Source organism: Diorhabda sublineata, chromosome 4, assembly GCF_026230105.1.
Source record: "Diorhabda sublineata isolate icDioSubl1.1 chromosome 4, icDioSubl1.1, whole genome shotgun sequence".
NCBI lineage: Eukaryota > Metazoa > Arthropoda > Insecta > Coleoptera > Chrysomelidae > Diorhabda > Diorhabda sublineata.
The window spans coordinates 5,981,095-5,995,728 of record NC_079477.1 but is presented as its reverse complement, the minus strand read 5'-3'; the positions used below and the strand labels follow the sequence as shown (position 1 = coordinate 5,995,728).

Genomic DNA, 14,634 nt, shown 5'->3' with positions numbered 1-14,634 from the left:
ATGTATAACTCTGGCCATAGCTTGCAAGCCATTATTGGCCCAGACTTGATGGGACTCTAAAGTGATAACAATGTTCCTTGCTTGCTTTGCAATACTATGCAATACCTACCAAACCTGGCTGACTAAAGGATGGCCGTGGTCGCATTACTCAGAATTCTAGAAAGCCTGGCTGACTATAAGATAGCCGAAGCCGGGTTACCCAGAGTCCATCACGGCTTGGGTGCCTATAGAATAGCCGTGGTCGGGTTACACAGAATTCTACCAAGCCTGGCTTACTATAGGATGGCCGAGGTCGGGTTATCCAGAGCTCAGCCAGACTTGGGTGAATATGGGATGGCCGAGGTGAGGTTACATAGAGCTAAGCCAGGCTCGGCTGACTATAGAATAGCCGGAGCTAAGTTACCCAAACTTGAACCAGGCTTAGACCATTATTGGTTTGCCAAGGACGGATTTCCCAGCGTTGGTCCAAGCTAAGCCCCATCGTTCAAGTCTGGTGGCTCCTACATTTTATTGATGGATATGTGGAGCTAAGACAAAAGTTGGACATAAAACGAAGGTCGTATAAGTGTTATACCATGAGTAAAACATTAGATAAATACTGATAGAAAAAATTGTTACAGTCGAACTGAAATTTCTCAAGTAAGCGAAGGTGTAATATATTTTCTCTATTTAGTCGATTGAAATTGCCATGTAATCTTGGAATTATATTAAAATAATAATTTTCCTCCTTAAAGTTATGTTATGTATTCTAATGCGATAAAGTAAGACCAAACACGCTTTAAATCGTTAACATCAAATTTGCGTGCACCGATTCTGCATTTCATGAATCCCAAATAAGACATTACAATTTGTCGACACCTTGTCTATTTACATATGTAATAATAATATATTTCTATTGTAGGTGGCGCCTTATCACGTTCAGTACACCTGTCTTCACGAAAACCTCTTTCATTATTTGTGTGAACAGAATAATGGAGTAGTCACTTTGCCAGAAAATAAAGGAGACGATGCTTGGAAAGTTTATTTTCACGATGCGGCCGAGGAAATTGTCGACGAGTTCGCGATGCGATATGGAATAGAGCTAATTTATCAAGCTATGACGTGAGTACCTTTATAGATATTAGTTTTTAAGATTTTCTGAGTTCTCGATAATTGAATTAGACGTTTTTATTAAATTTGATACATTTTCATATATCTCAAAGAATGGAAATGTTTTTCGTGATGATTTATCTTCAATTTAGGTCACTTTATATAGGTCTAAGAATTAAGAAGTTTAAGAAAATAATGAAAATGTATATAAACATTGATTATTTTATAGAAAATTAACCATTATTTAGTCAAGTATAATAAATAATACAAGTATATAATAAGTACATTCAACAAATATGTTGGATAGGGATGTTTTGCTTCATCATTTTTTTTGTTTTGACAGTAATCTTGGAAATGATGTCAATTGATAAACCCATTCTTTCACTTCATAATTGTACTTTTAAAAAATTTCTGAATTAAAAAATAAAAGTATTTCGAGATATTTTTCTCCAGTATGTGAAGTGTCTGAACACTATCCACCCTGTGGTGGTTTAGGACAGTGTTAGGCGAGATTTAGGAAACATAACACTTCGAAATTTACTAAAAAGTACATATTTTCACATTATTATATATCCGGAAATTTGGGTAAAATTTTCTAACTAGCTCTCCAGTTCTGGGCCTCTTTTTTTTGTTTGTGTGTAACGTTTGTATGAGACGTTATTAAAAGAATCTACCATGTTGTCAATTAATTTTTTGTCGCTGGCGTTTCGACACCAATATTTATAAAACTTGCATAGATTGTGATCATTAAATAAAATTTCATATATTTCTTCTAATGATTTCATCTTGAAGGTATGTACGTAGTTCAGGGTGTCATTTACACTGTGACCCAAAGGTCTCCTTTTCTTGATGTGGCACTGGTGATCCTCAGTATCTATAACTGATAATTAATCTCACTCCTTTTAGAAAGTTCAGTATACTATATGGCTTCAGTTGCTAGACTTCGTAGTCCTCTAATTCAAACGCTTCTAGATGTAATTTTCTGAAGTTTAGCAGTCTCTTACACTTCAAGAGTCTGTCGATAGAGGCTTCGACTTCTACATAACATAATCTGCACGTTGCATCCTCTACTTAACCCAGCGTCCATTGAGACGGCAGTGACCTGGCAAGACTCCTGTTATTTTTCGTAGTCATTGGTTAAATTTCCCAGGAGTATCTGTGTCTGTCTAAACCCCTGTAGATTGTTCCAGTAATTGGTTTTACCCTTACCTACCTACTTTGCAAATGTTTTCTCATTGGGTTTCACAAATTATAGTGACAAAATGACAAATTCGAGAAATTTCGTTCAAAAATTTTAATAGATTTAAGGCAAGAGAAGTATTTTGTTCTGTTGAGTGCTCTTAATTAGTTTTTTAGTTTTTATCTTTACACTATTATAGAAATATGAAGTAAATCAGAAAAATTTATATAATATTTAATATGATTTAATTTTTTTCAGTCATTTCCACTGCCTTTCTACTAAATATTTATGCCCAGGAGTACCAGCTGTCATGAGTACCTTACTAGCAAATATCAATGCATACTACGCACACACTACAGCATTATCAGCTGTATCAGCCAGTGATAGGTTCGCTGCATCCAATTTTGGCGTAAGTTTCTTTTTTTATTTTTCATTTCTGTGATTTCCACTTACCATTTGTTCTCAGTTAACTAATGGAACAAAATATTCCACGTTAATTAAAGTGGAAGGTTGAAAGTTCTGACAACAATATGGTTCTTTAATTGTTTTAAACATAAATTAGGTACCTCAACTCAACACAAACCCACATCTATGGAATAACGCTATATTGCTATAATGATTGTTTTGAATATAAATTTTTCAATTTCTTCTTTAATTTTGAATAATTTAAGAAACAGTGATTTGGCTCTTTACAAATTATCAAAACTTAGGTATACTTCACTTTGTTTGTTATCTCTTGTATTATTATATCATCGGATATCTGAAATATATTACAAAAAGTACGGTTTTCTTACAGAAAGAAAAATTTGTCAAATTGCTCGATCAACTGCACAACTCGTTACGTATAGATCTCTCGATGTACCGAAACAACTTCCCAGCTTCCAGTGTCGACAAATTGAAAGATTTAAAATCAACTGTAGATCTTCTCACCAGCATCACATTTTTTCGTATGAAAGTACAAGAATTAGCTTGTCCACCACGTGCTTCAACAGTAGTAAAAGATTGTGTGAAAGCGTGTTTACGATCGACGTATCAATTTTTATTTGAAAATACTTATGAGCTATACAATAGAGAATTCCAAGCAGATCCAAATGAACCGAAAAGAGATCCAGATGATCACGGACCTCGACTTGAAAGCGTTGATTTTTGGCATAAGCTTATAGCACTAATTGTATCGGTGATTGAAGAAGATAAAAATAGTTATGGACCTGTGCTCAATCAGTTTCCACAAGAATTAAATATTGGACAGGTAAAATATTATTAAAATTTCAAGTAAAATTTCTTAATCACCATAACAAAATATATTTTTTGTTGAGTAGGATTTTTTTACGAGCTTTTTCTTTATTCTCGTTGGTCTCAATTATCATTTATATATTATTCTATATCACAAATTGTTTATGTATAAGTGAAGAAATAATTCTATTTCCAGTTATCTGCCGCAACAATGTGGAGTCTTTTCGCTGTTGATATGAAATATGCTTTGGAAGAACACGAGCAACATAGATTATGTAAATCTTCAGCATATATGAATCTGCATTTCAAAGTGAAATGGTTGTATTCAAATTATGTGAAAGATGTGCCGCCATACAAAGGTGCTGTACCGGAGTATCCAGCTTGGTTCGAACCATTCGTCATGCAGTGGTTAAATGAGAATGATGATGTATCTTTAGAGTATTTACATGGTGCCTTCAATAGAGACAAAAAAGATTGTGTAAGTTATCAAATGAACCAAATGAACAAAGTTGATTTTTACCTCGTATAAATGTTTCCTAGTTCATACAATATCTAAAAATAACTTGCGTTTTCAGTTTCAGAAGAGTAGTGAACATGCGCTCTTCTCAAACTCGGTAGTAGACGTTTTCACACAACTTACACAGTGCTTCGACGTCGTATCTAAATTAGAATGTCCAGATCCGGAAATATGGAAGAGATACATGAAGAGATTTGCGAAAACAATAGTAAAAGTATTAATAGCGTACGCAGATATAGTGAAGAAAGAGTTCCCTGAACATTTAAAAGAAGAAAGAATAGTGAGTATATACCTGAATAATTCATATTTATTAAATAATAATGAATAATTTTTATAAAATATATCTCATTCTAGGCATGCATTTTAATGAACAATATTCAACAATTGAGGGTACAATTAGAAAAAATGTTTGAATCTATGGGTGGTGACAAACTAGAAGAAGATGCTGCTAATATACTTAAAGAGCTGCAGCAAACTTTGAATGGGAGTCTGGATGAATTAGCACAACAATTTGCTTGCAGGTATGTTATTTTCATTGGTAGTCAACTATGGGGCATTGCCTTTAACAAGGCAATTTTAGAAATAATTCAAGCAAAAGTACTTAGAATTTTTGTAAATTCTCCATGGTGTGTACCCAATATCGTTATTCCTAAGATTTCCCACAAGTTGATTTTCATATTACTATTTACTTATTGTAAATTGCACAAATTTCATATAGAAAGGAGCTGAATACTACCACTATCTCAAGATGTGGTAAATAACTTTAGGATGTGGTATATAGGATTGATACTCAGATAGGGCGAAAAATTAATATGAAGTACGACACCACCAGTTTTTAACATCACGTAAAGCTCCAGGAGAACTAAAATTTCAAATATAAGTCTACACCCGATTTATTCATAATATTTATACAAATATTATTTCATACGAAACTACTCAAGTTACAGCTTCATATTTTAACTATCTACTAAAAGAAGTGGATTACGAATGCCTCGTCATTTTTATACTCGATCAAAAAATAAACCATAACAGTAGTTTTTCAATTGTAGACTTCTGTATGCTAGGGATACGATAATGGTAGTTTTCTGTAGATGGCTGAGTGGTCATAGCTCTCAACTACCACCTCTAGCTTTATAGTAGTCTAGCGACTGCAGAGGTACTCAAAAAATAGAATAAAAAAAACTAGACATCATAGCATTCTTCCCTAGTATGATCATTATATCTAAAATTTTGTTATTGACTTCTTCAATAAATTTAAGACACAAGACAAATATATTTGGACAATGTAGAAAAATATTGTTTATATTTTTTTCAGTTTAGAGCACAGAATAACAGTAAGCGTTAAGGAACTGGCTGATCTTCTACTCGCTATCAAAGGTGGAGGACAACCTGGTCAGTTAAATCAACCAGCACAAAGAAACGCAGTTGCTGTTGAAGCAGACGAGGTTTTGAGGCCTCTCATGGATTTATTAGATGGTTCTCTATCATTATACGCTCAATCCTGTGAAAAAACTGTTCTTAAGAGGCTGCTGAAGGAGTTGTGGAAAATTGTTATGAGAATATTGGAGAAGACTGTGGTGTTACCTCCAATGACGGATAAGACGGTAGGTATAAATATTTTTATTATAGTTATTTTAATTAGTACAAAAAATAGTAATAATTTTTCAATTTGACTATTTTCTGTTTGGTATTCTAGATGATGTTCAAAAGTTTAACAGACAATGCCAAGAATTTGGCGGCGAACACGAAGATCGAAGATATGTCCAAACTTTTCAAGAATCATATGACTGGAAAGCAAGATGTCAAAAATGCTCTCAGCGGAGTCATGGACATATCAAAAGAAGTAGAAAAGAATTTATCTCCAAAGCAATGTGCTGTACTTGACGTAGCCTTGGATACTATTAAGCAATACTTCCATGCTGGTGGAAATGGACTGAAAAAAGCCTTCTTAGACAAGAGTCCGGAGCTACAAAGTCTCCGGTATGCTTTGTCGTTGTATACGCAAACAACTGATACGCTTATCAAGACCTTTGTCACTACGCAAATTAATGAAGGTGAGTTCTGTTCTGCATTAATTGCACTATCACGAATTACATTTTCCATCACTTGAACACTCCAACTAAAAAAAAACTCGATGAAAGTTAGTTGTATAGCGGAAAAGAAAATTTCAATTACTCTCTTCTTTGTTTTTATATCATTACAAATGAAATATTCATTGTTTTGAAAAGAAAGTAAAAGAGGTATTATTTCTATATGAATAATAAACACCGACCATTCTCACAAAGGAATCAAATTTAAAATATTAATATTGAATTTAAATTCTTTCTTTCTATGTGATAAAAATCTACTTGATATAGATTTTTATCCATTACATTTATATTGGGTACAAGAGAAAATGAATCAAAGAAATTGATATTGTTTTTACTAGCATCTTACCCAAAAAATTCTCCAAGTTCTATTGGATTATAAACGAATATAGATTTTATAAACAAAATATCAATTCAAACTTTCTATGTATTTTTAAGTTTTGCGATTCACTCAATAGGATTAAGGAATTCTCAGCGGCGACTAAAAAAAGTTATATACACTAATAAAATCGATACCAGACGACTATACCGACTATTTTCATGTTGAAGTGACTGGAAAGCTTCTCTTTTCATGAAACCGGCGACTATTTTTTATCAAAACGTCCCCTATGTTGAATGAGAAAGCTAATCAAATTCCAGAGGAAGCAACATTATGTTGCAGCATACAAATACTTATGAAGAAAGAATTAGTTACATGAGGAAATTCTACCCCTGCTCAAATACTCACAGGGATGACGGTAGATGCCTGAAAAATATCACTGTATTAAGACGTACACAACGCCACGTTGTTTAGTATTTGTTTAGCAGCCATCAATAGTGAATGTTATGAGTGAATTTGTAAACATGAAAAAAAAATAGGTCGTCGTTATGTGATACAATACATTTATTTGAAAGGCATCCGTTCAACCTATATAAAAACTGAGCTTGATTCTACTCTGGGTGAGACTGCTCCTTCGTTATCAACATTAAAATATTGGGTAGCAGAGTTTAAATGAGGTCTTACCAACTGCGAAGACCTTAAAGCGGTACTGGGTGATCGTAGAGTGCAGTACACCGCATATTAACTGAAAATTTGAACATGAGAAAGCTGTGCGAAAGATGGGTGCCGCGTTTGCTCACAATGGAACAAAAACAGCGTTATGAAGATGTTTCAATCGAGGGTTTGACAAAAATAAAGCCGAATTTTGCGCCCTTTTGTAACTATGGATGAAACGTGGGTCCATAACTTTACATTCGAAACAAAAGAACAATCAAAACAGTGGATTGAATAGGGAAAACCGGCTCCAAAGAAGGCAATGACCGTTCCATCTGCAGGCGAGGCAAGAAGAAAGTGTTATTTTATCAAGACAATACAACAGCTAACACATCCGTTATTACTATGGCCAAAATTAATGTGTTGAAGCTTGAATTGCTGTCTCATACACCCCATTCGCCAGATTTGGCCCTCTCGGATCATTTTCGGCTCCCAGACTTGCAAGATTTTCAACAATGAAGAGGTGATGTAGACAGTTATTGGCTATTTTGAGGAACTTAACTTGACTTGATGATTCTTATTATAAAACTTATTGTAGATCGCTGAGAAAAGTGTATAGAGCTAAAAGGAGATTACGTTGAAAAATAAATATATTTTTTTCCACATTTTTTGTGTTTTCTTTGTTGGGCCAGATACTTATACGTAAGATTTCGATACAAGTATGACAATAGCGGTTGGAATGTACTCATTATCACAGATTTAATCAATTGATTCCACAACGAACACAATGCCTATGAATTAAATTTGGAAGAACGAAAAAAGATTTAAAAAAAAGGATAATGACTGAAAAGAAGAAATTAATAGGAGCTAAAGTTGAATCTATGAGAAGAAAGTTACCATTTGAAATAATTTGAAAAATAAAAGAATTAGGAAAGTCCTCAAATGCTCCGCTTGTAGTGGCCAGAAAAAAACTATCTATAATCATCAACAAAGGTGATACATAAGGTACTAACCTAACCTAACCGTACGGCGTACACAGACGAAAAACGAACAAATCGTTATCAAAACTATTTCTGTACATTTTTATGATTACATTTACAATTACAGAGTATATTTTGTATGGAATTTTTGATATAGAGTCTTTTATTGGGCTACTAATTTGACTGTCGAGGTCACTATGTTGACTTGCAGGAAACCATTTTGAACGACTATGAAATCAACTATTTTTGAGATTTGTCCTATAGTATTGTATTCTACGCAAAACAGAAGGACTGATGTTCAAATTCATTATACTAACAACAATATATTTTATGATACTGTTGTCTATCTAACCAATCAAACTGTCTTCTGGGTTTGAAGCATTTGTTATAATTATTATATACCTTCACACTATATACACATTAACTCAATCCATAGGATGAAATAATAATTAAGTGAAGTTTTAGTGTCAATTTTACAAAATAGTATCATAAAAAATAAGCAGCTTTCATCGTGTTTTTTATGTCTAACCTAAATACTTAACTCTTCCTTCCTTACCAAAGTGCCGCTAAACAATAAACACACGATGCTGCAAAGACAACTCTCTTTACGAGACGAGTCTGAAACAGAATCTGGACTAGAAGCACTAGAGGAACCTTTGAAAGCTAAAAAGAGAAAGGGAAGCGAAAACCAGCAAGGTAGAAGTTTGACGCAAACAAATTTAAGCAAATTGCTAGTTTCGAACATTTTTGCCAAACAACTTTTTAGATATTATTCATCTTGAATGTTTACAATATATAAATACGTTCCAACGTTATTAGTGTTAGGTTTATATAAGTCATAAAAATATTTGTCAGCATTGAAGATGAGAATCTACAAGCAAATTGAAATAATAGGCAAACAGCTAATTATGATAAAAGTTTTTGTCATTTTGTACATTTGAACAGTAGCGAAATTTTAAAATTGGATAGCTTGCTTATTGAAACACACTAAGGACTAGCTCGTAGTGAATAGAATTAGAAATTGTTCTCCATATAGTTTTATCAATGTTTTTAAAATATCGTGGTTCGCATTTGGGGTGGTATATAAACCAATTGAAGAACATATACAGAGTGAAAATATAATATTGTCCTATTCATACCATATTATTTAATAATATTAATATTTTTCCATTGTAACTTATTTTATTTTTGTTTCTTATTGAAATATTGCTTTTTGATACCCTTTATCACCTACTTGATTTGGCTTTCTCTTTATTATTTTTTTCCTTTCTTACAATTACTTGCTGCAAAAATTTTATTTAATTATTAGGTGAATAAAAGGTAAACTATTCTATTTTCATTATCATTATTATAATAATAATGAGATCGTTTCAGATTCTCTTCACTAGACATTTATAGGTAAAATTATAACCATCTAGAAAAAAAAAAGACATTGTGTTGTATACATAGGACATACTTCTTAATTATAATAGAAAAGCACTTTTTACGTACATTTTTTAATATGCTTGATATTTAATGCAATTAATTGATGATTTCTTACAATTGTGGTTTTTTAAAATAACAATGTAGGTTTTACTATGTAACAAATAAGTGTAGTCCCATATGGTTATCACAAAACTACATTTTAATTTGGACAGTATAAATGTACGAGGGCCGTTTGTTTTTTCAACCTACGCTCACTCCGTGTAGATTTTACGCTGACAGAAAAAGCGGGCATGCGCTGTAGGCGACGCAGAGCTTTCGCACTTCACACTCCGCCTTTGTTGACATTCAGGCGTCAGTCGGCGTTGTGCTACTTCATAAGTCATGATATGCGTGAATGGTGTCGAAAGCTCAAAGATGGCCAAGGACGCAAATCTGTCCTTTCAGATGACCTGGTTCAACGATTAAAAATCCTGGTTAAAGATTCATCATTATTGCTTTGTCTACGGAATTTCCAGAAGTTTCAAGGTCTGTTTTGTCCTCTATTGAATGGTTAGGCTTCATTGGCGGTAACTTTCTTTGAAGAGAGTATTGAAAAGTTGGCCACAGATATGACAAATGTCTCAATCTATTCGGTGATTATGTCAAAAAGTAACCGTAAGTGTACCAACATTTTGGTAATAAAATTATTATTTTATATGAACTTGTCTTTTATTTATTGTCTTTCGGAGGTTGAAAACAAAACAGCACTCGTACATAAATTTGGTTCAACTTTTATTATAGTTTATTTACATCGGTTGTTTAATTTGAAAGTTTCAAAAATCAGCTGATAGTTCAAAATTAGATTTTTTATCCATTATTGCAGTACAATGTTAAATTATGGTGGTTTTATTTCTTCTAGTTTTTTTTTCAAAATTTCAATTCGTATAAAATATTTACGTATTGGAACAAATGATAACGATTTAGATGGAGTACTTTCAATACATCGAAATCGCCATCAAATATGTCCGTTCACAGTGTAATTCATCTAGAATGGAAATACATAATGAATCACACTATATATTTTTTGATTTATTAACTTAAACTATGAATTAAAAAAAATAGGTTCATAATATTTTGTTAACCACCCTAATTTGATTTAAAATATTGTCTTATTTTTATAACCAAAATTTTCAGCTCTTGAATGTTTTTAAGGCTATTACGCCATCGTCGAAAGTAACTATTACTATATAACGTTTTGCTAATTCATGCGGTTGGCATGACTGACAGTCAGAATCAATTGAAGTAGTGACCAACTTCTGACGATGTTAACCGCAGGATGTGGCCAAACCTTTTCACGTAATAGCCCAAGAAACATTCAAAAGATAAACGACGACCACGAATGCCTTACACAATTAATTACTTGTCATTACTAATAACCTCAAAAATGTGTGGTTCGAACACCATAATTACATTACATTACATTGAAACTCCAAAAATAAGATTTCTGGCAGTCTCAACAATTCTATGATAGCACATTTTCCAAACTTTCGGCACTAGTAGAATTCATTATTGAACATTATTCTATGGGCACACTACTTTAAAAGATATTATTCAAAGTTAATTTAGTTCTGCTTTACAATTTTAGTAAGCATGCATTTTTACAATTTTTACAGCTTAATTTCAACCAAAAAATGATTTTACTGATATTTCAAAAACAAATATTTTACAGATAATATCGATGGTATAGAAAGTAGTGTTGGTGAAGTTTCGATTCAAGTGGATCTTTTCACACATCCTGGAACTGGAGAGCATAAAGTTACAGTTAAAGGTAAGTCACAAAAAGCTACATTCTATTGCCAATAGGGTGGAAAGAAATGTCTGAAAAAAATTAATAAATATTTGAAAGCTTATTATCGTTTATTTGAATTATATCTATTTAATAATGTTGTCAGGTAGAGAAACCCGTTAGCAAGTAAATCGCTTATAAGAAACTAACCTTCAAATAAAGTTATTTAAAACAGATTTATTATCTATCTTTATAATTTACATGAGCTTAATAGATCACAGCTGAAGCTTTTAAAGTTGGTAAAAAGTGAAAAAAATATATGACGAAACACACCGGTAAAGAGAGAGAATATAATGAAAATCAAACGGAAAATAATTTAGGTCAATTTAGGACAATCTGAGATCGGGAAGTTGAAGGGGGTAACAAACGGTTTTTCTCGATTTCCAGGAAAACTAAAAGTCCTGTGAAAAAAAATTGAATGAGTAAGTTGTATGTAATAAAAAGATCTACAACTTTTGTAGTTACACTTTTTTCATATAACCTCAAAATTTATGTGAAGAATTGAAAAAACCATGTTTTTGATGCTCCATTTTTAACTTTTAGAGAAAAAATTTTTTTCTCGACTTTTTTCAAACGTCAGTGGGCCTTTTGTTCGTTGAAATCTCCGATGATGTAAAAATATATGGTAAATTTATTCAGAAGAGGCAAAGAAACCAAAAAAAGCTTTAGTCCGAAATTTTTCTTCTGTCATTATGTACAATTTTAAGATATTTATCAAAATTTCAAACCCTCTATTACTTATGTTTCTTGATGTAACATGGAATTTCAAGTTTTTCCAGTATTAGATAAATAAATTATAAATAAATAAATTAGATAAATAATTAAAGATAAAATTTTGGATGCGAGCTTTTTTTACCTTTCTTTCAACGACAAAAAAAATTCACAGACTTTTTAGAAAAAGCTTATATTTTGACGGAAGAATCGATTGCAAATTAGGGTGGTTTCTCGTTATCAATTCAAAATTAAACGAAAAAGTTAATAATTCATTTCAAATGAATAAGTGTGTTTGCAACATAAAAAGTTTTTATCAAATTTCATGAGAAAAAAAATTTCAAGATTTCTTCACATATTATATTTGGAAAAAGTCAATACTGTTGTGAAAATTATTATTATTGTTGTTTCAGTTGTGGCTGCTAACGATCTGAAATGGAACCTTGTATCTGGTATGTTCCGACCGTTTGTCGAAATTAATCTTATAGGACCACACTTAGCTGACAAGAAGAGGAAACACGCGACTAAATCTAAAGCTAACAATTGGTCACCCAAATATAATGAAACCTTCCATTTGTAAGTGAATATTCGGACCTTCATTCCAAGGTTTTATTTTGAATAAAACATGATTGAATAAGCTGTGTGACTAGCTAAGAAAAACATATTTTTGGTTTGGTTTTATTTTAAGTAACACATAATTGAAAAAGTCGTGTGACTTACTAATAAAAATACATATTTTTGTCAGAAATCGATTTTATTCATTAATGTAATCTCCTTCGAGAGCAATATAATAATTCCAACGCTTATCTAACTTCTCGCCGTGCTTGTAGAACTATTTGTCTTTTGCCTCAAAATAGGCTTCAGTTTCAGCAATTGTTTCTTCATATGAGCTGAATTTCTTACCGGTGAGCAACTTTTCGAAATCCGCGAATAGCCGGTGGTCACTGGGAGCCAGATCTGGACAGTAGATGAAGAAGCAATTTGAAATGCAATTCTATATATCAAATCAAACGATCCAACAACTCTATGTAGTGTTCACTATTGATTGAATCACCCCTTTTAGAGATTGTCGATGAGTAATATCTCACAATACTGAAGCCGTAATCTTCCCAGCTGACTGTTATACTTTTGGACGCTTCCGACGAGATTCACCGACTGCAGTACACTCAGTTGATGATCGTTTTGATTGCAAAGTGACGTGATAGATCCATGTTTCATCCATTGTCACAAATAGATGCAAAAAATACGTTAAAATGACAAATCAATAACAAATGGCTCCTGCGATGGAGTGAGAGTACGGATAACACTTTTGAAATCATTGCTGAGCCTGTACACTATTTTTTTTTTCATCAAGAAGCAATGATAAATTAAAACACAAAATTGTTTTGAATCCATTGTTTTGAAAATAACAAAAGCATTTGAAAGTTGTTACTTCATAAACGCCAAAGGTATTTGTCAATAGCAGAGTCATCTGTGTTTCAGTCACACGACTTATTGAGTGATGTAATATGTCAATTGTTTGAATCGTTTCATTAATCACTTCTATTTAAGGCCACCTTTCTTTTATGTGTTGACAATATGATCCCACCATTTTTCAATACAACTTTATTGTGAGTTTCCCATCACCAACATTGAATGTTAGAATCCACAAATGCTCTAACTATATGCTTATAATACTAGGCTATTAATATTTAAACACACTTTAATTTATTGGAATTACTCAGATAAAATTGAAAATATATTAATTCCAGTTTTTCTTTGATGATTGATTTTATTTGTTGCTTAGTATCATTGGAAATGAAGAACAGTTGGACTGCTTCGAATTGCATATTTGTGTTAAAGACTACTATTTCGCAAGAGAGGATAGACTGGTTGGTGTGGCTGTTATGCAACTCAAAGACATTGTAGAAAAAGTATGTATACTTCCAAATAATGATATAAAAAAGAGTTGGTGCGAGATTATTCAAGATTTATGACACATTGTATAACTAAAATTTCAACTTCATATCAATAAGAGCATAATGAATGTTTTGCCTATAGCAATGAAGCAAAATAATTTTTTTTGTTTGTAACAATATAGCAGTAAGTCCCCGGTCTGACGATACGAGTCACCACGAATAACTTTTTCTTTTTCTTTCAAATAACAGCTTTCGAATTTGTAGCCTCTTCAATAATTAAGTTAAATTTTTTCAAGTAAATAGTAAATTTTGGAACAATGAAAAAAATTCATGGTTTGAGTAGGCATTGTTTTTTTATCGGAAAAATGATCGTTGGGGCAAAGGCATGGATTGAAAAATGTTATGGTGAGTGGAGTTTCATTATGAGTGTACAAATTCCCATGATAAGGACATCCAAATGAGGCCGTGAAACCAGAAAACATAAAAAAAAGTGCTGGAAATCGTTATGGAGAACAAAGTGAAACTGAGGGTCATGGTATGCAGCAAGAATACATCATATGAAGTTCTTACTTCTATCCAAATGGCGTTTCCACATATAATGAAACAAACGCAGTCCTAAATGATAAAATTTAATAAATTGAACTTGGAATTGCGTCCTCACCCACCATTTTCTCCAAATTTAGTCCCCACATAGAACTTTGGATGTGAATAGCCTA

General features: G+C 32.4%; 1 protein-coding gene across 1 annotated transcript in view; it reads left to right on the top strand.

The window, feature by feature from the left end:
* LOC130442345 (protein unc-13 homolog A) overlaps positions 1-14,634 on the top strand; it is a 194,818-nt gene that overhangs the window by 171,698 nt on the left and 8,486 nt on the right. Inside the window, exons 13-24 of the mRNA XM_056776375.1 lie at positions 902-1,101; positions 2,528-2,678; positions 3,066-3,518; positions 3,699-3,980; positions 4,078-4,299; positions 4,374-4,540; positions 5,335-5,623; positions 5,716-6,073; positions 8,621-8,755; positions 11,193-11,291; positions 12,434-12,596; positions 13,807-13,933. Coding sequence (XP_056632353.1) covers positions 902-1,101; positions 2,528-2,678; positions 3,066-3,518; positions 3,699-3,980; positions 4,078-4,299; positions 4,374-4,540; positions 5,335-5,623; positions 5,716-6,073; positions 8,621-8,755; positions 11,193-11,291; positions 12,434-12,596; positions 13,807-13,933 — 2,646 coding nt within the window. The remainder of the gene's footprint in view (positions 1-901; positions 1,102-2,527; positions 2,679-3,065; positions 3,519-3,698; positions 3,981-4,077; positions 4,300-4,373; positions 4,541-5,334; positions 5,624-5,715; positions 6,074-8,620; positions 8,756-11,192; positions 11,292-12,433; positions 12,597-13,806; positions 13,934-14,634) is intronic.